The following is a 24,419-nucleotide window of genomic DNA, read 5'->3' as shown; positions in this document are numbered from 1 at the left end:
CATCATTGCATTGCAGCCTGGGAGCCACTTCACAACCCAGCCTGGGTGAAAGAGCAAGACTCTATCTCAAAAAAAAAAAAAAAAAAAAAAAAAAAAAGGCATTTTTTCAAGAAGGAATGAAAATAGCCATATTTGTAAGAACCTAGATGTTTGAGAGTATGATTCAACAGGGATTAAATGGGCTGGGTATAATTTTATTGGGTTACACCCTTTTTTCCTTAGAACTTTCTAGATGTTACTCATTTATAGAATCGGTGGTTGCTGTGAGGATGTGTTACGGAGAGGTGTCTGATTTCCCCAACCTCCCCTTTATCACCCTCTGCTGTGGATATGGCTTGCCTTTGCTAGGTGGATGCCTGAAAATTTACTTTTTTCAACTTGATATTCAAAAACTTAAATAGAATATGTCAATATAATTTGTTCTAGATCACATTTTCCTGAAATACCTATGCATTTAAAATATTACTTTGTTCCAAGGATTTCTCTTTTGCATATATTTTTGCATACTTTTCTATTCCACTTTTTATACTCTAATTCAAGGAAGTTGTCTTTATGTTAGATTTTTTTTTTGTCTGGCCTTCATATCTATTTTCTTAACAATTCTTTAATCTTTTTTCTTTTTCTTCTGCATTCATTTTATCTCAAGACCTTCCTTCATCAGTAATTCAATTTTTAGCCATGTTTTATTTTTCTTTTGTTCTGTTTTTGAGATGGAGTCTTGCTCTGTCACCAGGCTGGAACACAGTGGCACGATCTTGGCTCATTGCAACCTCCGACTCCCTGGTTCAAGCAATTCTCCTGCCTCAGCCTCCCACCTAGCTAGGATTACAAGCATGCACCACCACGCCCAGCTAATTTTTGTATTTTTTAGTAGAGACAGGGTTTCACCACGTTGGTCAGGATGATCTCGATCTCCTGACCTCGTGATCTGCCTGCCTTGACCTCCCAAAGTGCTGGGATTACAGGTGGGAGCCCCGCTGCGCCTGGCCTTCTTTTGTTCTTTCTTACATTTCTTTTTAATCTGTAATAATGTTCTTTGTTATTCTTGTTGTTCTCAGTTTAATGCGTCAATTCTTCAAATTCTTATTTTTGGATGTTTTACTATTTTCTGAGCTTGTATTTTATTAAATTAAGATTTTTGGTAAATTCTTTTCTTCCTTTGTGGCTTTTCTTTTTCAATTTGGATTCAAAGTCTGTATTTTGTTAAATGTACACTTTGCTCCACCAACTACAGAGTGTTTTCTATTCTAGAAGGGGTGACCCAGGGTTTTAAATTGTTGTCTGGCTTCAGCAGAGAGTGTTGGAACTACCAGGCCTGGTAGTTCTCTGTGTTTTTTGCTGAGAACCATTTCTGCTGCTCTTCATTCCTTTCTATAGATCCGTATTTCCATCTGGTGTTATCTTCTTTCTGCCTGAAGGACTTCCTTTAATATTTCTTAGAGTGCACATCTGCTGGTAGTGAAATTCTTTCAGCTGTCATACACCTGAAAAAATATCCCTATTTTTTCTTCATTTTGAAAGGTATTTTCAGTAAGTATAGAATGCTACATTGACAGATTTTTTTTTCTTTAGCAGTTAATTACTCCACTATCTTCTAATGTGAATTGTTTCTGATAAGAATTCTGCTGTCATTCTTACTTTGTTCACCTTTATATAATGTGCCCCCCTTTTATCCCTCGGCTAGTCAGAGCATAAACTACCACTACAACTGTATGAGCTTTGCAGTTTGTTTCCTCTAAGTTTTCTCTAATCCTTTTGGATGTTTTTTTTTTTCTCTCTCTTATACTTGGGTAGTTTCCTTAAATGCATGTGCTGATTAGTACTTGGCTGAAAACAAGGTCCTCAGGTCTGTAGATCTTCAGAGCTCTCCCTGTATCTGAGTAGATCTTTCCTCTATGACACTTTGCCCTGCAAACTCTACCTCCCTTGACCTCGCTGGAACCCAGGGTATGTCTCCTTAATTTAGGAAGATTACTGGACTCCATTTAGGTTTCCTGTTTCTGTGCTGTAGCTTGGAAGCTCTCTGTAAGTAGTAAGCTGGGATAATCATAGAACTCACCTTATTTGTTGCCCTCTCCAGGGATGACATTGTCTGATGCCCAATATCTAAAAACCATTTTTCATATATTTTTTTCTAGTTTTTAGTTGTTCCATATAGAAGGGAAAATCTGGTGCCTCTAACTTACTTTTCTTTTTATTGAACATGTTTTCTCTGGATTAAATCCCAAAACTCTTTCCATGTTCCAAATGTATATTTCCTATTTTCTGACACCTGTTTCCTTCTGGCTGCTTTTACAAGTATCTTAAAAGCTAAGCATGTCATCCAAAAAAACTCAGTGCCTTTTCCCTCAAATGAGTTCAATCTCCTCTAGGCTTCCCAAATGAATACCTTAAGCCCCTACCATGCTAGATTTCTCTTTACTGAAAATTGCAATTTATAGTATAATGAGTCTTTAATACAATCCCACAATACCTCTGTCAAGAGCTTAGCTGAACTAGAGAGAGCCGAAATGCCAGGTGTATGAATAGCTGCTCTAAGAGAACAAACCAAAATGAAAGTTACAGCCACCTTTAATTAATTACTGAGATAGTTTAAGCAAGAGGCTAAAGGGGAGAAAGTGCCAGCTCCCCATATTTTATTTTCCCCCATGCGTCAAGTGGATCCACATAGAAATGAGGGTTGTCTCACTGCCAGTGGATCCTCAAGCAAAAGGTTCTTGCCATCTGATAGACCTGAGGCATGGGGGGAGGGTGTGGGAAGATGGCTGGGAGAGGAAAAGTATAAAGTCAGAATTAGAACAAATATCTTCAAGTTTACTGCCTCCTCCCGGTCTTCTAAGGAGGTTTCTGCAGAGACACCTAAGCAAACCTCAGCCAAAGCCCCCAATAAAAATGCCTCCATATCAAGACATCTATGGTAGAGATACAGATATGTGTAAGAGTGTGATTGGCCAGGGAAACTAGTGTCCTTGACCAGGGGAACCTGTGTCCTTAAGTGTAACTCCCTTCAGAGACTGCAGTCCATTGACCTACAAGTCTGGTTGGGGAGGGCAGCTTTGCCCCATGAGGTGTGCCAGGTAAAACTTTGGTAATCACCTATGGTCAGGCCTGATGAATCACATGTAAGTTTTGGCCAGGAGCTAGATTTCTCAGTCTTTACTGAGTCACAAGTGCATGAGTATGTTCACAAAACCGTTTCTTACCATGTTTGTCATTGAAAGTTGAGGGCTTGTGTATCAGACAATGCAAGAAACAAGCAAATGGGAAAACTCTTTCATAAACAATAGCAAGTATTTATTTATTGCATATGGGTCTGTGTGTTGGCTGAAGCAGCTCTTACTGCTGCAGGTTTTCTGGTCCAGCTCTGTTTCAGGCTGCAAGTTAATTCCACTTCTGCTCCATGTGTCTGATTCTTGAACACAGTGCAACAAGTATAAACATGAAGAGCTTGTTTTGCCTGTGTTTGGAACTGGCACACTGTAACCTCCACCGAAGATTTCTTTGGCTAAAGCAAGTCATCTTATTAAATACAGCCAACAACAATTCATACTGTCAGTGTTAGTTTCTATGGAGGGTTGGGGGAGTATTTTAGGCCTTTACCCAAAGTCTACCAGGCCTTGCATTATTCCTTTCACAAATGATTAGCAACAGGCATGATAGCCAAATCCTGAGCCATGTTTTAATGTCAACATCTGAGATTTGGTCTTTATGCTGCCAGTGATTCAGTGTCCACTCCTTTTATATGGTGACAAGCAATTTCATTTTCCAACTCTGAAAGTACTGGAACTTATACACTTCCCATATTTCAATGGCCAGTGCCTTTCTGAGCTCGGATCTTTCTTAGAGTAGCTAGTCAAGTGCAGCCAGCAATAACCAAACTCATACTATCAGCATTCTGCGCTGACATCTCCTCACTCAGTGTAAAATTTATTAGGTTATTAGGTACATTTTTTGCCTTCCAGGTTATGCCAGGTGGCAGTTTTCTAAATGTTTTGTAACGACATAACATGGGTCGCCATTTTCTCAGCATCCTGTAACATATATTTTGTCGCCTTCCACCCAGTCCCAAAATCAATGCCACATAATTTAGCTTTTTATCATAGCAGCACCCCACTTAAAATTACCAATTTCTGTATCCCATCAGCTTTTGCTGCAGAATAAACAACCACAAAATCTCACTAGCATGCAGTAACAAACATTTAGTTCTTGCTCATGAGTCTATCAGCTGGGATAACTGTGCTGCAGGCTGCAGGTCTGTTGGTTGGCTGGAGTGCTTCACCTTGAGGCAATATTGGATTTAGGTCTGCTCCATATTTCTTAATCTCAGTTCCAGGCTGAAGGGGCAGTGACTACCTGACCGTGTTCTTTTCAAGGCAAATATTGGAAATTTCCAAGGGGTGATCAGAAGCATACAATTTCTTAAGTTCTAGGCTCATAACAAGTATGCTGTCATTTATACCCATGTTTCCCTAGTCCAAGCAAATCACATGGCCAAACTCAACATTAATGGAGCAGGGATCTGTACTCTATCCACGAAGGTATCCATGAAAGAAGTAAGCATTTGCTGAGTAATAATCTACCATAGTATGATATAAAATCATAGGCCAGTGGGCAAAAGTATGCTGGAGCTGTTAGTGTACGTTACGAGCATATGGTTTTCTAGGTAGTCTGACCCAATCCAGAAATAAAGCATCTAGAATGGAGTAAATGGACTGCAAATTTCAGATTGTCCTTATTAAATGTTAATTTAAAAAAGTACAGACTCTCATAATAGCTGGGCAGCATACAATTTAAGTTCCAGATTTCTGGCAAGTAACTCAAATGTACTTACTATTGAGAATAGATTGTGTTGGATACATACCAAAAAGAACATGACCAAAAAATCAAGCCTTCAGAAATGGTCATCCTACTTTAACTTAGAGCCAAATCAAGGGAACATATTGGGAACAAAAAGGAAAACCTTTTAGGCATATTCAGGTTTTCTCCAATAAAGCCAAAAACTTTTCAACAGCAGTAAAAATGTTGAAATATTTACTTCTTGGAATGATTAATATTAACTAATTCTTTGTGACCATAATTTAATGCACAGTCATTAATCTATTGAGCATATACCTAGTACCTAAACATTTAAGGAGAATAACAAAAACTGTTCTAAACCCATGCAGTATATTTTATAAAGAAAGGAAGGTCAGACTGCAGTTTCATTTTATGCTACTTATAATTGCTATCCAATCTAGCATAAGGGCATTCCTTCCAGCCCTACTCTTGTTATGTTAATATTTCTGATCTTATATTATTCTCTTATTTAGTGACTTCCTGCTAATAACAAAATAAAGCCCAAATTCCTTTATTCCACTGAAAACTAGCTCCTGCCTACCTCATTAGCCTTATCTTTCATATGTTTAGCATTATTTTTTCCTCCCTGGAACTGAAATATCAGCAAAATAAAACCCCAAAGTGCTTTAGCGTTTAATACCTCTGGACCAGTGTGCACAGTACTGTATTCCTTTCTTGTCGGTTCCATGTAGAAAACACCTCCTCATTTTTAACAATAGAACTGGGGTGTGACCTCTATATAAAGCCTTTTTCTGTTCTCTTTTTTTGTACCCTCAACATATATAAATATATGTATAATATATAAAACATATGCATTGTATATGTATATACACACAAATATATATCTATATAAATGATTTATACAGTTTTTGGTTGCTTCTGTTATGCTTAAAGTCATGCTTCTTTGTAGTTGTTACCAACATGGCACTGGTGGCTCACACTGTAATCCCAAAATTTTGAGAGGTTGAGGCAGGTGAATTGTTTGAATCCAGGAATTTGAGACCAGCCTGGGCAACCCTGTCTCTACCAGAAAAAAAAAAAAAGTTGGGTGTGGTGGTACACACCTGTACCCCCAGCTACTTGGGGTGCTGAGGCTGGAGAATCACTTGAACCCTGGAGGTGGAGGTTACAGTGATCCGAGATCGTGTCACTGCACTCCAGCCTGGGTGATACAGCAGGACCCTGTCTTAAAAAAAAATGGGAATTTTAAAATTAAAAAATTATTTTTAAAACAAGCCAAAGGAGTATTAAGAATATAGAGGAAATATTAAAGTAAATTGAAACAAAAGTTAATTGCAAGAAGTAATTCGTAACATGAAATTTTCTTTCTTTTCTTTTTGGTTGGGGGGACAGAGTCTTGCTCTGTCGCCCATGCTGGAGGGCTGTGGGGTGATCTCGGGCCACTGCAAGCTCCGCCTCCCGGGTTCACACCATTCTCCTGCCTCAGCCTCCCGAGTAGCTGGGACTACAGGCGACCGCCAACATGCCTGGCTAATTCTTTTGTATTTTCAGTAGAGACGGGGTTTCACCGTGTTAACCAGGATGGTCTCGATCTCCTGACCTCATGATCCGCCTGCCTTGGCCTCCCAAAGTGCTGGGATTACAGGCGTGAGCCACCATGCCCAGCTTGTAACAGGAAATTTATATGAAATCAGAAACACAATTACAGTGTTAAACTTCACAAAACTAATTCATTTAAATATAAAGATAGAAATTAAAATATAATGAAGCACTCGGAAGTAGAAAATAAACAGTCTAAAATATTTTAAAAGTATGGGCTTAAGGAATACCATAAAATAAAAAGGGGGTGTTACACATGGCTTTCAAGCTAGCTAGAGGAATTAAAGACAGCAGGTTCAAATTCCCCTGATTCATCCAGTGAGCTAATAGGATCGAGTCCAGCAAGTCCCCAGCTTAAAGACATTTTATTTTTAAGGCAAGGAAGCCTATTTATTGGGTATAATTTACAGTAAATAAAATGAAAAAAAAAAACCCCCACAAAACCTACTTATCCCTCTGTTTTCCTACCTCTCGTCCTAGAAAAAGATACTTACATTGTCCTGGTAACTTCCTTTTTAGAATATTTGTGGCTGATAACAAAAATGGACTACTTGTCTTTGAACTTTTACTGATTGAATAGATTCTTCCCAGGCCTCCTGCCAAGGTAAACTCAAAGGAGATGGTCTAGGTCTCCAGAAAGAGGTGCCAAGTGTAACAGTCATATCAAATGAATGAAATTCTCTCCTACTCATCAGAAACAAGATTTATTTCTTGCCATTTCATTCATCAGAAATGGGAGTTGAGTTTTCACTGGCTTATGGTTACTTCCAGAGGAGATGGATTCTAATTATAGTTGGCTGATCTGACTTTATCTTGCCTAAGGCAACGATTTTTAATTAACACAAAAACCAAAAACTTTTTCATGGCAGGTCTTGCTGATTTATTGCCTATTTATCCCCAATTCACTTATCTGAAACAGTGTTCAGAGTTATTTTTACTCACAATACTTCTGACGCCAATTATACAGGTTTTTTCTTCCACCCAACAACCAACTCTTTGCTTCTCCAAACTCCAGTTGGGCAAGTCAGTTCAATTGTAACTACTTAGAATTAGTGCAGACCCTACAGATTAAGGACTCTGTCCCACAAGACTGCCCCCATTTTAGATCCCAATCACAAGTCCCACATTTCCACCTGTATTTCTGACCAACCGAGTTTAAACTGGGGGCTCCCAGGAGTCCTTCCTCAGATTTGTTAGTTTGCTAGAATGGCTCAGAAAAGTTTTCCATTTACTATTGCTTGTTTATTATAAAGGATACTATTCAGAAACAGCCAAATAGAAGAGTTGCATAGTTCATGGTATGGAGGAAGGAACAAGAAGCTTCCATGTCCTTTCTGAGCATGCCATCTTCAGCACCTCAATGTGTTTACCAACTTGGAATTTCTCCAAACTCCATAGAGTTTTTTATGGAGCTTCCATTAAGTAGCCATCATTGATTCAATCATTGGCCGTTGGTGATTCAATTCGATCTCCATTTCCTCTTCCCTCTGCAGAGACCTGGTGGTGGGGCTGGATGTTAAAACCATGTAATCACACGGTTGCCGCCTCTTGCAGCCAGTCCTCATCTTGAACCTATCTAGGGGGCTCACCGGGAATCATCTTATTAAGCATAAACTCTGATATGGTTGAAAGGAGCTTGTTATGCTTTGCTTGTAATAACAAAGGATGTTCCTATTACTCAAGAAATTCCAAAGGTTTTTGAAACTATGTTTCAGGAATTGGGGACAAAATCCAAATACAGTGGGCCCTCTGTATCCATGGGTTCCACATCCCTGGATTCAGCCAACTGCAGATCTAAAATATTTGAAAAAGAATTGTATCTGTATTGAACATGTATAGACTTATCTTGTTATTCTCTAAACAATATGGTATAACAATATTTATGTAGCATTTACTTTGTATTAGTTATTCTAAGTAATATAGAGATTATTTAAAGTATACAGGAGGATGTGCATAGGTTATATGCAAATGCTACATCAGGGGCGTGAACATGGTTGGATTTAGGTATCCCAGGAAGGTCCCTGCAACAGAAACGACTGTATATGTTTCTTATTGTATCACAAGTACCTTCTGAAGTAAAACCTACCCACTATGATTCTCATTTTCTTTTCCTAAAAGTGAAATAAAAATAGCAGTATTCTTTAGGAAATTGCCAATACAATAAGTTGATAACTATTTTCCTTTCTAAATCTCTCAAATTGATATAATCACAAACAGACCTTTAAGAAAGTTTATGTACGAAGCTTCATATTAAGATCAGGGAAAAAACAATGATAATAGATTTTTAAAATCATTTGTTAAATTAATTAAAGAGTCTAAAAGAAGAATACAAAGTAAAAGATTGCAGAAAACTTTATATTATTTAAGCCAAGAAGATTAAAAGAAAAAATGTAGAAAATAGAATATAATAAGCTTAAATAACTATGAGTAAGCAAAATTAAAAGTTAATGCAAAAAAGAAAAAATGGAGAGAAGGAACTCCTGAGAAAGAATATAAATTAGAATGAATGTAAAGCATTTAAAACTAAAGTATTGAAATTAAATCTCCAGTAAAGTGAAGCATATGCTCACATGTCTACCATAGGAAAGAAATAGGAGTGTGTATTTCTAACTAGGTCTTCTTGGTTTATTTCCCAAATCCTGAGATCCTTGAAGAGAAAGAGAATCAAGGGCCAGAAAATTGGATCCTCATTTCTTTCCATGGCATGAGCTTAGCTTCTTGAGCGTTCTGTATAAACCTGTGAAGGGAAGAAACAAACTTCAGCAGATAAGTACAGGTGAACATGGTTAGACAATCCACCAGTGGATCTTGCACACATCCAGGAGCAAATAAGCAGCAGACAGATTCATTTTTAAATCAGTCTTCACCATTTATTTTATTGGAAGTATTTAGCTATTGTTGGCATCCCATGCTGTTTGAATATAGAACTATTATTTTTAAGATTAAATATTTCACTCAGAAGTATATCAGATATTTAAATGACTACAAAGGATGAATTGTATTTGCATATTATTTCTATATTGCTGAAAGATTGTGGTAAATGAATTCAGCACCATGGTGTTAGGGGACTAGAAGAAGAAACTTAGGAACTGATAGATTATTATCAAGGTAAAGGTACTTATTCCCCAGGTGACAAATTCTACCTATCCTAGCTTTTATTATCCTTAGGATAGTGTTCTGTTTATTTCATAAGTACAGAAGTTTTAATTGGGTATGTCATTTTTCAAAGACAAAAGAAATGCCTAATTCACTCTAACAAACTTGTTAGTCACTGTTTATACCAGGAGGATTTCTACTCTACAGAGAATAATATTCTTTTCTTTTTCCTTTGTTGAGAAATCAAAATTTTATACTGACCTACAGCAGCCAAGCATACTTTAAAGCAAAATCATCTCAGGCTAACACAGATATATATCCTTTTAGTTTTATATATTCTTTTTTGTCCCCCTTTTATTCCTTAAGAAATGTTATATTCCAAAAGTAATTCACTAAGAAAATGTTAGTAAAATTTGTCATAGTAATTTATCTAAAGAAGAATACAAAGTAAAAGATTGCAGAAAAAAGTTATTTATAGGATTTGATATATTTTGGTTTTAGTATTAACTGAAGTTTTATTATTTCATTTTTTCTTTAAGGTTGTTAAGTTACTTGTAGGTTTTGGCTTGGTTGAAAAGGTTTTGGTAGTCAAATGTATAGCTAGTGTAGGAATGATTTGTAGCTATAACCTCACCCATATACCTAGCTTTCTATTTGTTATGAAGTCACAGTATTTCTAGAAGAGTTATTTGTATGGTTTACCTTGCCCAGTGCATGATCTTTCACTTGAAAAAAAGGTTGTGGTAGGGGGTGTTACGATTTCAGTCCACCCTAATTCTGTTACTGTTTGCTTTGTTCAGCAATCACTGTGATCCTCCTGGCAGGGAACAAGATCCAGAGAACAAAACTAGTAGTGACTGTGTAGATAAAAAGGCAATGAATTCTGCTTTTAAGGCAAAGGGGGAATAGTCTACAAAAGAATGAAAATAGGAATAAAAGTGTAGCATTGTTAACCTGAAGATCTATTGTACTTTTGAAAAATCTTACACTGCAAAAAAAAAAAAAAGTGACACTACAAAGATACTTAATTGTGTGACTAAAAATCTTGAAAAGGGTCATTGTTTAGTTACTGGTCAAATACTTGACAAGAAAATACCCTAGATTATTCACAATTGAAAAACCATAGAATGCTTTTCCTTGAAATGACAGGACAGTATTTCAGCAGCACACGTGGTATCATAATATATTATTTATTCTCTACCAGAACAGCTCTTTAGATCTGGTGAAGATGATGAGGTCAAGAGGAGTACTCCAGAGAAGAATGGAAAAGAAATGTTGGAGCAGACATTGCAGAAGGTAGTCTAATCTTTAAGATATTGAGCTGAGCAAGTTAAATCTGAATTTTAACGTAAAGGATTATATTTTAAAACGAGGGCTTATGAATGTAAACCTTGTGTGAATCCTTAATTTAAATTCATAATTCAAAATCATTGGCTTGCCAAAATGGGGTAAAAAAAAAAAATCAATGTTAGTGAAATAAATGTGTAAACACTTGTGCTTCCATTGACGTAGATTAAAATTATTTTCAAAAGGTGAAATGGAGACAATGAAAAAAATAGAAATTGTAGAAATGTAGACTATATGTGCTTGTTAGTTATAACTCAGTTTAAGTTTAAAATATATTTTAATAAGACTGCTATACTTCCACAAATATAGAGATTTGTAATATTTGAACTAAAACACTGAGCATAGTTATAGCTTTACCTCAGTAAAATGGTAATATGTTTATAGTTTTAATGTTAAACATGAAAATGTACATGGCTCGTCTCATTTTAGATAAAAAATTATACCAATATAATTTAGTACAGCTTTTTATGTTTTAGTAAGACCATCCATGTAAACCTTATAGTCATGTTATAACATGTCTATCATTAATAGTAAAATACCGTTTTAAAATATTAACATTTACTTTTATAATTTTATACTTAATTTGTATTTTTATAAGTAAATACATTGTTATCAAGTTCAGTTAAGTGGATCTAATTATTAACACTTTGTTATAAAGAAAATAATCTTTAAATAGTTTGTTCTTGTAAGTGATTGTCATGTGGCTGCATTAGATTGATTTTAGTTTTTTACAAAACCTTAATACTTAGATAACTCTGAAAATGTACAAATATATAAACAAAAATATTAACATAGTTGCTTATATTTCGTTACATCTCTGAATTGACTTGTAGGAAATCTAGTGATTTACAGCAGATGATGTGATTGTTCATACTTCTAACAACTTGTCAGGTCACAAAGGCTGTCATCTCATTACTGAATGACACATATCAAGTTAACATAGTAACACAGAGAACTAGAAATGCTTACATTTATTTGTCTTTAGGTAAAATGATTAATTGAATTAATCTATGCACTACCAGGTAGGATGTCATACAGTTCACACTAGCTTATCATCTTTTTTTCAGAATAATATTTTTATTTGCCAGGTTTTATATGATTTTTGTATCTATGGATATGTAATACTATGCTACTTTTTCTTGCCTTAGGGTAGAAACCCTAAAGAAAGCCATATTTCATTCCATCTGCCATAAATGAATGCTACAATAGTAGATCCAGACATCCATTTTAAGACCTGAACAGCCAATATAAATTATTTTCATTAGTATACTATTTTTTATATTTACCTAATGTAGTTTTATCAATCACAAGTTAATTCCTCATGTTTGAGTTTCATTATTTTAAAAGGTTATATATGAAACTCACTCAAAATAAATTTAAAAAACAGTAATAAGGTGAAAACAATATTTGTATACAGTAGAAATGAAACATATGAGCAGATTATTTTAAAAATAATATATTAACATTTCACATTGTTATTGGCAGAATTGTGATCTACCCCCCACATTTATATATATTAAGAGTCCTAAGCTGTATTATCTCAGAATGTTTACATTCATTTGGAGATAGGGTCCTTAAAGAGGTAATTAAGTTAAAATAAGGCTATTAGGGTCAGCCCTAATTCAACATGACTGGTGTCTTTATTTAAAAAAAGGAAATTAGAATACAGACAAATACAGAGGGAAGTCCATGTGAAGACACAGGGAAAAATAGCCATTTACAAGCCAAGGAGAAAGGCCTCAGAAGAAACCAACCCTGCTGACACCTTGATCTTGGACTTCTAGACTCCAGGAATGTGAGAAAATAAATTTCTGTTGTTTAAGTCACCTACTCTGTTATACTTTGTTATGGCAAACCTAGCAAACTACACTCTTCATAGCTTCATAATGTCAGGTATTTTATTTCGGTTTTGGAAAGAGCCTCTTTTTTTGGGGGGTGGGGGGGGACAGGGTCTTGCTCTGTCGCCCAGGATGGAGTGCAGTGGGCAATGCTGGCTCACTGCAACCTCCGCCTCCCAGGTTCAAGCAATTCTCGTGCCTCAGTCTCCCAAGTAACTGGGACTACAGGCGTGTGCCACCATGCCTGGCTAATTTTTGTGTTTTTTGTAGAGGTGGGGTTTCACCATGTTGGCCAGGCTGGTCTTGAACTCCTGAGTTCAAGTAATCCGCCTGTCCCAGCCTCTCAAAGTGCTGGGATTACAGGCATGAGCCACCGCACCTGGCCTGAAAAGAGCCATCTATTTGGTATATTATTTTAAATGTTTAATACTATAAGAAAACGTGGGCTTGAGCTGAATTATAATCCACAAATTGAATACTTTTAACAGTTCCCCAGACTTTCATTCTCAAATATGTATTAAAATTTACTTTTCTATTTTTGAAGGATTAAAATCAGTTTAACAATTTTTGAGTATACCTTGAATAACACTTTAATAAGTGCTATGGATTTTCCCTTTTCAAAATGTTTAGAAGTAGTGTCTCTGTTTTGTTATTTGTCCTCCATTTTAAACTCAAATAATTTTGACCAGTTCTCATGATTAAACATACATTCACATTATGCAGTTAACAGACCTTAAAACCACAGACATCTTCAATTGGTATGTATATAGAGGTAGAAAGTTGTGGCATCTTTCCTCATCTATCATAAGGACCACAGTTGACACTCCTATAATAAAAGGCAGTTTAACACGAGAAATACATAACATTTATTTAATCAAAGTTTTATGTGCCACAGGAGGCTTCAAAAACAAAGACCCAGAGAAAACTGTCTATTTATGCGCTTAGGTTCAATAAAGAAAGGATAGCCATGTAGAAATGTATCTATACAAAAGGGTATGTCTATGGTAATAGGCTAAGGAGGGGCAAACCAAGCAAGGCCTATCTGCTCAGATTCTTCTTGCCCTCTGTGTAGACTTCCTTCCTTCCCGGGTATGGGACAGGACCCCTCTGGAATGAAAGTCTTCAAGGGAGAACTGAGAAGGGAGAAAGTTACCTTTCTTGGTTTTACGGCTTGCTTTTGGGGAGAAGAGTTCTAGTTTGTATGACCTGCCTTAGGGAAGAGGAATTATGTTTGATGTGACTTACTTTATGGGAGAAAATGGGGCGGGTGACAGGAGGGCAGGAGATCTTGCTTCTGAGGCACTTCCAGTGACCTTCAATTCAAGGTACTTGGCAAGCCAAAGTGGCATATTTTGGTGTGTTGTATTCTGAGCCCCAACGTATGTAAAATGTTAATGAGTTGTCCCCAAACTTAAGTGGATTTTAGTCAAAAGAAAAAAAATGCTAATTTCCAGAATTGGAATCTCAAATTTAAGATGTTTATTAGTTATATTTATTTGTAACATATTTTAATTGAATTGAAATATACAGCTGATTTAATGGCTAATTCAGAATATTCATCACAAGTAATTATATTTTAGTTACAGCAGTTTTATTAGATAGATGTTAAGGTGAATGATAATAGAAAACAGTAATAATGATAATGATAGTAAATTGTTTACTACTTACTGTCTGTCAGGAATTATGGTTTATGATCACATTTAATACTCCCAACAAAACTGTAAGGTATAGGTATTACTATCCTCATTTCACAGATGAGGAAACTAAAGGTAAAATACCTTTAATATTTTACCAACTAAAGCAAGTAGAGTTGGAAGTGAGATATAGACCTGATTCAAAACTCTATTTCCCCTAAAACACACTGCTTCTTATTAATATTTTTGTACCACCAAAGTCACTTTTTAAAAAAAAGTGTGGACCAGTCAAGGCAACACAATGAGACCCTGTCTCTACAAAAAATAAAAAGTTAGCCAGGTGTGATGGTACATGCCTCTGGTCCCAGCTCCTTTGGAGGCTAAGGTGGGAGGATCACTTGAGCCCAGGAGGTCAAGGCTGAAGTGAACCATGATCGGACCACTGCACTCCAGCCTGGGCAATAAAGTGAGATCTTGACTCAAAGAAAGTGTAATTGTTTACTTGCATCAAATATGTATTTAAAGAATACAGTATATTTTACTCACTCCCCTTTGGAATCTAATATGCAAAAGTATTTTAAAATATATTTATGAAAAGTATACTGATTTGGGCAGTGATTAAAAATCCTTCAATAAAATTTAGAAGTAGAGTGATTTGGAAAAAGTGAAAAGGATTCTGGCATAGATTTTTTTCTTGAACACTGTATTTTTTGTCACATTAATCAGCTCCCCAGTAAAGTATTTACATTGAGAAGGAACAATACAATCTCTTTCACAGAAATATGCAGAAGTCTACAATAGTTTGAGACAAAAATTTTCAGATACCTTTATTCCAGGTCATGAGTAGGTCCTTTAAGGACATATGTCCAATAGTAGGTTAATATATCATACCATGGAATAGAAGTGATTGAAATTAGGTGAGATTCTTCATACTGTGTTGAGAAATACCCATGCCCCAGGATAGTATAGTCACTTAGTAAATTAATGTTGATTTAAATGAAAGGGGTTGAACGTTAAAAAAAAAAAAAAGATAATATAGAAGGATATGTAAATCAGACATGACTGAAACTCATGTTTAGGAAACAATTTACATCTTCACTATTATAAGTAAAGTTTCGTAAACTGGAAAGTGTTAAGAATATGTATGTTTTATTTTATATATTTCTGGAATATTATTATTTTGAATCATTGGTTATTGTCTTAGTCTCTTCAGTTGGCTATAAAAAATACTAAAACTGAGAGGATTATAAACAATAGAAACTTGTTGTCCAAGATCCAACTGTCCAAGATCCAAGATCCAGTGTCTTGTAAGATCTCTCTTTCTGGTTCGTAGATGGTGCCTTCTTGCTGTGTCCTCACCTTGAGGTCTCTTTTAATACCACTAATCCCATTCATGAGGGCCCCACCCTCATGATCCAGTCACCTTCCAAAGGCTCCACCTCATCATGCCATCACACTAGTGATCAGGTTTCAACATAATGAATTTTGTGAGGGACAAAAGTAGTCAGATCATTGGAGTTGTCAGTGTATCAAACATGTTTCTCTGAAGAATTTTGTTTTACAAGTAAAAATGAGTTCATATACTTTTTCAGTCATTTAGATTGTTTTGCTTGTCTCCAGTTTTTTCTTGAGTCCAAATCTTTGTTCATTTTTCATACATATCTGAGTAATTCTTCTTTCTCATATGCCTTGTTGAATAGTGGGAGGGGCACAAAATCCTGAATTTGGATCCCAGTTCAATCCCAGAAATGTTTACCTCTGTGAAATTTAAGTTTTCAGAACCTCTTTTTCCTGTCTGGAAAGATAATTGTTAGTTCCACATACCTCATGTTTTGAGATGGCCAGAAGCGATCATGTTGATCGTGTTTTTGAAACTATTTTGTAAATAGTAGAATGTACTTTACAAACAATAATGCTTATTATTAATAAGATCTAAATGTAAGTCAACTCCTCCATGAAATATTTGAACTTAAGAATTGGAATTAATTGCCCACACTTATGACACTTAGATTATATCCTTTATTAGGTTTATTTATGCAAATGTCTGTCTTTCCCAATGATTTTGAAATTCCTTAAGATTAGGAAGTGTGTGTTACCATTGCTATGTCCTACAACACAAGCATTGTTTATTGAAATAAATGGTAAAATTTTAATTTATAGGCAATCTTGAAATCATTGTAATTTAAAATTGCTAGACTTTATTATTTTGGTAAACTGTTCCTTTATCACATAAACTGAGGACCACATGACTACTAAAATTACATTTTTCTAATTTAGGAAAAAAGCAGCCTCAGTAGATTACTTTGTATTGTCATTCCTTTTTCATGTGATTGTTGAATATTGAAAAAAGTTATTTATTAATACAGTTTATGTGTCTACTTTTTGCCTTTTTGTGTATGTTATTTTTCTCTGTAATATTTTTTCCACAGTGAATAGAATATATAGCCACGGCACTTATGATCTCAGAAGACACTGCAGTTTATTAGCATACTTAGTTCTGTCACTGTGTAGAATTTTACCTTCTTTTACCATCTGTCCTTTATTCAACAGATATATTATTGCATTTTTGAATGTATTCATCTATACCGCCTTAGAATTATCTAGAAATCAAGTACTTTAGATTTGTTTTGTCCTTGTGCTAAATGTAATTTTTATTTCATAAGTTAGAAATGATAATAAAGTATAGTAGATTATGGTTTTGGATTCTTGAAAGAATAAACTTTTCTCTTTAGGTCATTGAGTTGGAAAATCGGCTGAAATCTTTTGAGAAAAGGTCGAGAAAATTAAAAGAAGGGAATAAAAAATTAATGAAAGAAAATGATTTTCTGAAATCCCTCTTAAAACAGCAACAAGAAGATACTGAGACCAGAGAAAAAGAGCTAGAACAGATAATAAAGGGGAGTAAAGATGTAGAAAAAGAAAATACTGAACTTCAAGTAAAAATCAGTGAGCTGGAGAGAGAAGTAACTTTCCTGAAGAGACAAGTGGCAGAAGCTAATGCATTGAGAAATGAAAATGAAGAGCTGATCAACCCAATGGAGAAATCACACCAATCAGCAGACAAAGCTAAATCCGAGACGGCTACCACGAAAGTGAGATCTGGACGATATGATTGTAAGACAACTATGACCAAGGTTAAATTTAAAGCTGCCAAGAAAAATTGCTCTGTGGGTCGTCACCACACTGTTCTCAATCACTCCATCAAGGTTATGAGCAATGTGTTTGAGAACCTCAGCAAGGACGGCTGGGAGGATGTGAGTGAAAGCAGGTAAGGCTCTCATTAACTTAGCTCTGTGGTGGGGACACTGTGCATATGTAAAGCACTAGCAAATGGAGATTGAATTTCAACTACTGTCGATTTGGTATTCAGAAAAAATACTGTCAGATCCTTTGAAATATCTTGGGAGGTCTTGTTCTGAGCTTATTGACTGAAATTTGCATGCAAAATTAGCCACAACTGCATGAGTATTTGAATAGGTGCCAGGAAACCCAAAAGAAGGCAATGCTTGATTTCTTCCAGTGATGCTATTTTCATGCAGTCATGAGGCTTGAAATTGACAGTTTGGCAGGTTGATTTAATTTGCTGGCCCTTTGCATATTCACCACTGACAGCTAAGGATTCCCAGGCAAGCCTACTAAGTCGGTTTAGTTATCTTGTGACATGCCAACCTGGGAGGAGAAACAATTTTCCCCCTTAATTTAGTTAGATAAATTTTGAATGACCCATTTCAGCTTGTTACCAGATGTCTACAAGCTGTTTAACATCCTTTAAATTAAGAACCATCTTCACTAATTATTTTATGTATGTATTATGCAAAGTCATTGTACTAACTTTAATTGAAAGGTAGTTAAGTATTAGTTCTTTAAAGTTATAGCTCTACAGATTCCTAGTCTTAAGATATGTACCCCTAGTGAACAGCAACAGGAGGATACTAAAAATCTATAATGCTTCTTTCTCTTACTCCTGGCTGTACATTCATATATGCACTTGAAACACATCAGTAAAACTGTCAGAGGCGTGTGAACCAGAGCAACTCCATCTTAAATAGGAGCTGGGTAAAATGAGGCTGAAACCTACCGGGCTGCATTTCCAGATGGTTAAGGCATTCTAAGTCACAGGATGACATAGGTCAGTACAAAACACAGGTCTTAAAGACCTTGCTGATAAAACAGGTTGTGGTAGAGGAGTCGGCCAAAACCCACCAAAACCAAGGCGGCCACAAGAGGGATCTCTGGTTGTCTTCACTACTACACTTGCACCAGTGCCATGACAGTTTACAAATACCATGGCGACATTAACAAGTTACCCTATATGGTCTAAAAAGGGGAAGCATGAATAATACACCCCTAGTTTAGCATATCATCAAGAAACAACCATAAAAATGGGCAACCAGCACCCCTCGGGGCTGCTCTGTCTATGGAGTAGCCATTCTTTTATGGCTTACTTATAAACTGAGGACCACATGACTACTAAAATTATATTTTTCTAATTTAGGAAAAATTAGAAATTTACTTTCTTAAAAAACTTGCTTACACTTTGCACTGTGGATTTGCCCTGAATTCTTTTTTGTGCGAGATCCAAGAACCCTCTCTTGGAGTCTGGATCAGGACCCCTTTCTTGTAACAAAACCACAAAGACGAATGATAGAACACCTCTTTTTTACATATAGACAGTAGGGAAGTTCAGTATTGCCATAATTGCTAACAAATTGCTCAATTTGTCATAATTTTAAAAATTCTGCTGTGTTTTATAATGACATATGTCCTTTGATTTTCCCTAGTTTTTTATTTTGTTTTGCTTTTAAATCCCTAATAGTGATTCTGTTTTAAATTTGGAATGTCTCCGGATACTTTTCCTAATCACAGACATAGAACTGAAAATTACCTTAAAATGTGGTCCCCAAACTTGTTTGCATATTAGAAGCACCTGGTGGTCTTATAAAAATTCCAAAGGTTAGGTCACACCCCAGACGAATTAAATTATAACCTTTGGAGTGGGATACAGGCCTAAGTATTTTTTCAAGTTTCCCTGTTGAATCCAATGTGCAGACAAGTTTGAAAAACACTGTTTTTAAACATCATGTACTCAAGCCCCTTGTCCTCAGGCAGTTAAAGAAACTCAGAAAACATATTTATGAAGGAAAGGCCAAAGGACCAAATCTGCATTCCCATTTCGGTGTTACCCAGATTGTTCTTTCCTTCTCTCAATGGCAATTAGAGGTAAAAAGTTACTTCACACCCACTAAGCATTGTCTATATCTTCAAGGAAAGTCTAGTGCTAGCTACTAATTCTATCTTAACCACTTGGTACTACCACACTATTCATAATAAAGTGGTGCCATTTACTTATGTGCAAATATGTATGTATGAATAAATAAGCAATAGTTAGGTAATTTGCTAATACACACTTTTAATTTTATCATATTAGTATTACCAGAAAGAGGTCCCAATTCAGATCCCAAGAGAGGGTTCTTGGATCTCACACAAGAAAGAATTTGAGGCAAGTCCATAGAGTAGAGTGAAAGCAAATTTATTAAGAAAGTAAAGGAGTAAAAGAATGGCTACTCCATAGGCAGAGCAGTCCCCAAGGGCTGCCGGTTGCCCATTTTTATGGTTATTTCTTGACTATATGCTAAACAAGGAGTGGATTATTCATGCCTCCCCTTTTTAGACCATATAGAGTACCTTACTGACGTTGCCATGGCATAGGTAAATTGTCATGGCACTGGTGGGAGTATAGCAGCGAGGATGACCAGAGGTCACTCTGATCACTGTCTTGGTTTTGGTGGGTTTAGCCAACTTCTTTACTGAAGGCTGTTTCATCAGCATGGTCTTTATCACCTGTATCTTGTGCTGACCTCCTATCTCATCCTGTGACTTAGATTGCCTAATCTACTGGGAATGCCTCCCGGCAGAACTGAGCCTTAGTTTACCCAGCCCCTATTCAAAATGGAGTTGCTCTGTTTCAAACACCTCTGACATTAGTGCATGTGCACAAGGTCACATATTTTGAGAGACATATCATACAATATCTCTTAAAATATAGGATTGTCATTTATGTTACTTAGCAGTAAAACTCAATTTTATACTGTGATTAGTGTTACATTTCCTGCCTGACAGAATACCTTCAAGAGTCCCTTAGCTGCAAATAATTCTCAAACGGCTAGAAATTCTTGCAGTAGAGCTTTAGGGACTTCAGAAGATTCTTTCTTTTAGATTTTTAGAGACAAAAATATAAGAGTTAGTTGGATATTGAAAAAAATAGAACTTAATATGTATATATATAATTTAGTATATATAAAATACTATATTGTATGATTATCACCTTATCAGTATTTATTTTCCATAGTTGAATAGTATTGACAAGAGCATGCCTTTTCAGTGATGGGTTTTATCAGGGGGAGTTGTTTGTATCTTCAAGAAGAAAAACAGAATTTCAGTATTCCAAGCAAATTAAAGAAAAGTGAAGTTTGGAGTGTTATTGAATAAAAGGGGCTTGTTGCCTTATGCTAGAAGTCAATACTATGACATTGGGTTTTTGAGAAAAGAAAAGCTTTATATTACAAGTTGACTCACAAGGAGACAGGAGTGTCAAGCTAAAATCTGTCTTCCAGGCTGGCTTCAAAGCAGTATTTTTAGAAAGTGATGGTGGGAGGGGGAATTCTGAGATTAATAGGTGATGGGTGAAAGGAAAGGGGAGATCTGCAAAGTCCTTGAGCAGTTATCTCTTCATGCTGTAAGTTGCATGTGCAATTCTGGGATCGTATGAAACATGCAGTGGAATTTCAGACTGTGACATCAGCAAGCTCGTTCTGTGCAGACTCCAGTCAACCACATTGGTTCCAACTGATTTCAGCTAGTTCTTTTATCTCATAAGCAGAGGGAGTTTCATTAAGTTGTTTCTTTTTTAATCTGCCATCCTGCAAACTCAAGAATTTCTGTTTATCATTGGTTTCTTTAACTCTTTGAGGCATGGTTTCAGAAGCAGAGAAATAAGAATGTATTGAGTAGATTATAAAGGGTTGCAAAATGTGCCATGCCAAAATAAGCAATTTGGGCATAAGGATTATTTCAAACTGAAGCCAGTTCGGAAAAAGCAGTTACAAGAAAAGCTCTCTTATCTCCCGCTAAAAGCAGTACATACATTTGCAAAGGTATTCATTCTCCCCTCTCTGCCAAAAAGGGATAAAAGCTAATCACTGGATACAACTTGAGTCCCTAATGAGCCTGGAGATAGCTCCAGAGGAAGCTACGTAACACATTTTACCAACTAGCCTTCATCTACCATTAGTTTTCCACATATTTGCCTTCCTACAATTTGCTGCCCCTTGGGACGCAAGTCCTTTCCTTTCCGTTATCACTTATTTAAATAGTTGTTCTTTGCTGAAGATGCTATATAAACTGGAGTTCTAAGCCACCTCTTTGAGCTACTCACTTCCAGGTGGTCCCACGTATTTATTATATGTGTGATACACATGTTAATTAACTTACTTGTTTTTCCCTTGTTAATCTGTCTTTTGTTACAGGGGTCTCAAACGAGAACTTAGGTAGAAGGAAAATCATTTTTTTCCATCCCTACAGTTATACTTTCTACTTCTATTTTCTCTTATCATTAAGTTATTTCTTTAATTGCCTGGTCACATTTCCCAAACACAACATAAACTTCCTTGATTCTGTGTGTTTAGCCTATCTGACTTCAGTCTCTCCCTACTAGTGCATTTTATTCTCATTCAAAATTATTTTACAAGAAACTGATGCTCTTTGACTTTTCTTTTTGCTTCAGGAATATGGCATTTTGATCCTTAAAGTTTTCAACCTTAGTCTTAAAGCCCTTTCCATCTTCTCCCATTTTATAAAGCAGTATATTCACTCACATTACCACCTTTTGTAAAAAGATGATAACAACTGATGGCGTTCAGGACATACTCCTCCCAAAATATAGTTGAAGGAATTTGAAAAATGGCAGGTGCAAGAATGACTCTGTGACCTTCTCCCCTAAAACAGATTATAAGATCCTCATATGAGAGGTGGCTTCCTTATACCAGAGGAAAGGAACGTCCTTATCTCAAAAGACAGAGGAACACCAAGATGAATCTGAATGAACAGCCATGCTAAGTGTCCCCCAGTTTACTATGCTTAGCTCATACTCTTTTGTCTTACCACATTTTCCCGTGACTTTCTGTTTTTCATCAAACCTTACATGTAACCATTTTTTGGGTCCTCATTTCCTTATGAAGGCTCCCTTGTCATGTAAAACTTACATTAAATAAATTTGCTTGCTTTTCTTTTGCTAATCTGCATTTTTTACAGTGTCTCAGCCAAGAACATAAGTTGGATAAAAGAAACATATTTTTTCTCCCCAACACAACCCTACCTTTATTTATTTATTTATTTAGAGGTAGAGTCTTGCCCCATCACCCAGGCTGGAGTGCAATGGCTCAGTCTCAGCTCACTGCAATCTCCACCTCCCGGGTTCAAGCAATTCTCCTGCCTCAGCCTCCCGAGTAGCTGGTATTACAGGTGCGCACCACAATGCCTGGCTAATTTTTTGTATCTTCAGTAGAGATGAGGTTTCACCATGTTGGCCAGGCTGGTCTTGAACTCCTGACCTCGTGATCTGCCTGCCTTGGCCTCCCAAAATGTTGGGATTACAGGCGTGAGCCACTGTGCCCGGCCAACTCTACCATTATTTAGAGTATATCCTAGGGATTAGGAACATGGAATCTGTTACCAAACTGCTTTTGTTCAAATCCTCTCATCCTCTAGCTGTGTGACCATAGGCATGCTATTTGACCTGTCTATGCCTCAATTTCATTATCCATAAAATAGGCATAATGATAGGATCATATTCATAGATACGTTGTGAGAAAGAAATAGGATACAACATTAAAATAGCACCTAAAACATGTTCAGTACTGTATGTTTATTATTATTACAAGGAATCATTTTCTTTGGCTATCTGAAACACCCCTTACCCCATCCTCAGGATATTTGTATGTATATGTGAAATGTATATGTTAATTCATTCATTTCCAATTGTGGTTAAGAATATGAAAAATTCTGCAATCAAACAGTATAGTCTCACATTGAATAAAGAATTATTTTTCAAATTGTGAATACAGGTCTTTTTTAGGCCTGCATTTTGTTCCTGTTTATAGATTCCACACACAAAGGTTCCATGAACATCTCTTCATAAACTTGTTTCAGCTAAAATTATTTGTCTTTCAAGCTGATTTTAATTGTACCCAGATTTTTTTCCATGGAGTTAGTAGAACTATTAGTTTTATGATTGCAAAGATTTTTAATCTTGGAAATTTTTATACTGCTATTTTTTAATGACCTGTACATTCATTCGATCCTCATCGAAGTCCTGATTCTGCTGTGTTCTCCACTACATTGATCATAAATAGGTTTGTCTATACTTTCTCAAAATAGCAATCTTGCTTTAGGTTCGTAGCATTTGATTCCTAGGTTACTGTAGATCTAGATTCCATAGAACTTTGCATATTGTTAGTCTCTTGACACTGCATCTTAGGATAAAGTAGTGGAGTTCCTTTCATGTTGTTAAGTTTTTGATGGAGGACTAGACTATATACATAGCAGACTGTGAAGAATAAGTGAACAAATACATTTCTTGAATCATTAAACAATATTCATTGTCTGACTACCTAATATAGTATGGTACATTAAAGCAAAATCCATATGGAGATTTTTTTTTTTTTAATGACATGGAGTCATGCTCTGTTTCCCAGGCTGGAGTGCTGTGTGGCACAATCATGGCTCACTGCATCCTCGACTTCCTGGGCTCAAGCTACCTTCTACCTCAGTCTCCTTAGGAGCTGAGACTACAGGCATGTGCTACCATGCCTGGCTAATTTTTCAAATTTTTTGTAGAGATGAGGTCTTGCTACATTGCCTAGGCTAGTTTTGAACTTCTGGTCTCAAGTGATCCTCCTGCCTTGACCTTAGAAACTATTTGGATTACAGGTGCAAGCCACCGTGCTTGGCCTAGATTCGAGGTTTAATGAAACAATGAAAATTTTTAAAGTATTACAAGAAATTACAAGATTACTTTGTTTATAACTTTGGAGCATCTCTAGGAAGTATA

General features: G+C 36.1%; 1 protein-coding gene across 13 annotated transcripts in view; it reads left to right on the top strand.

The window, feature by feature from the left end:
- CNTLN (centlein) overlaps positions 1 to 24,419 on the top strand; it is a 369,520-nt gene that overhangs the window by 238,145 nt on the left and 106,956 nt on the right. For 11 of the 13 annotated variants that reach the window (XR_012424675.1, XR_012424672.1, XR_010581556.2 and 8 more), the window contains 2 exons: positions 10,697 to 10,788; positions 17,044 to 17,579. Coding sequence is in view for 8 of the 13 variants with exons in the window: in XM_074017428.1 (XP_073873529.1) it covers positions 10,697 to 10,788; positions 17,044 to 17,579 (628 nt within the window). In the remaining 5 variants the exon portion in view is untranslated. Of the gene's footprint in view, positions 1 to 10,696; positions 10,789 to 12,493; positions 12,635 to 17,043; positions 17,580 to 24,419 lie in introns of all 13 variants that reach the window. The other 2 variants (XR_012424673.1, XR_012424674.1) reach the window with 1 other exon arrangement.

The sequence above is a fragment of the Macaca fascicularis genome, chromosome 15 (assembly GCF_037993035.2).
Source record: "Macaca fascicularis isolate 582-1 chromosome 15, T2T-MFA8v1.1".
Taxonomy (NCBI): domain Eukaryota; kingdom Metazoa; phylum Chordata; class Mammalia; order Primates; family Cercopithecidae; genus Macaca; species Macaca fascicularis.
Note: the sequence above shows the minus strand (reverse complement) of the source record. Positions and strands in the feature narration are given on the sequence as shown.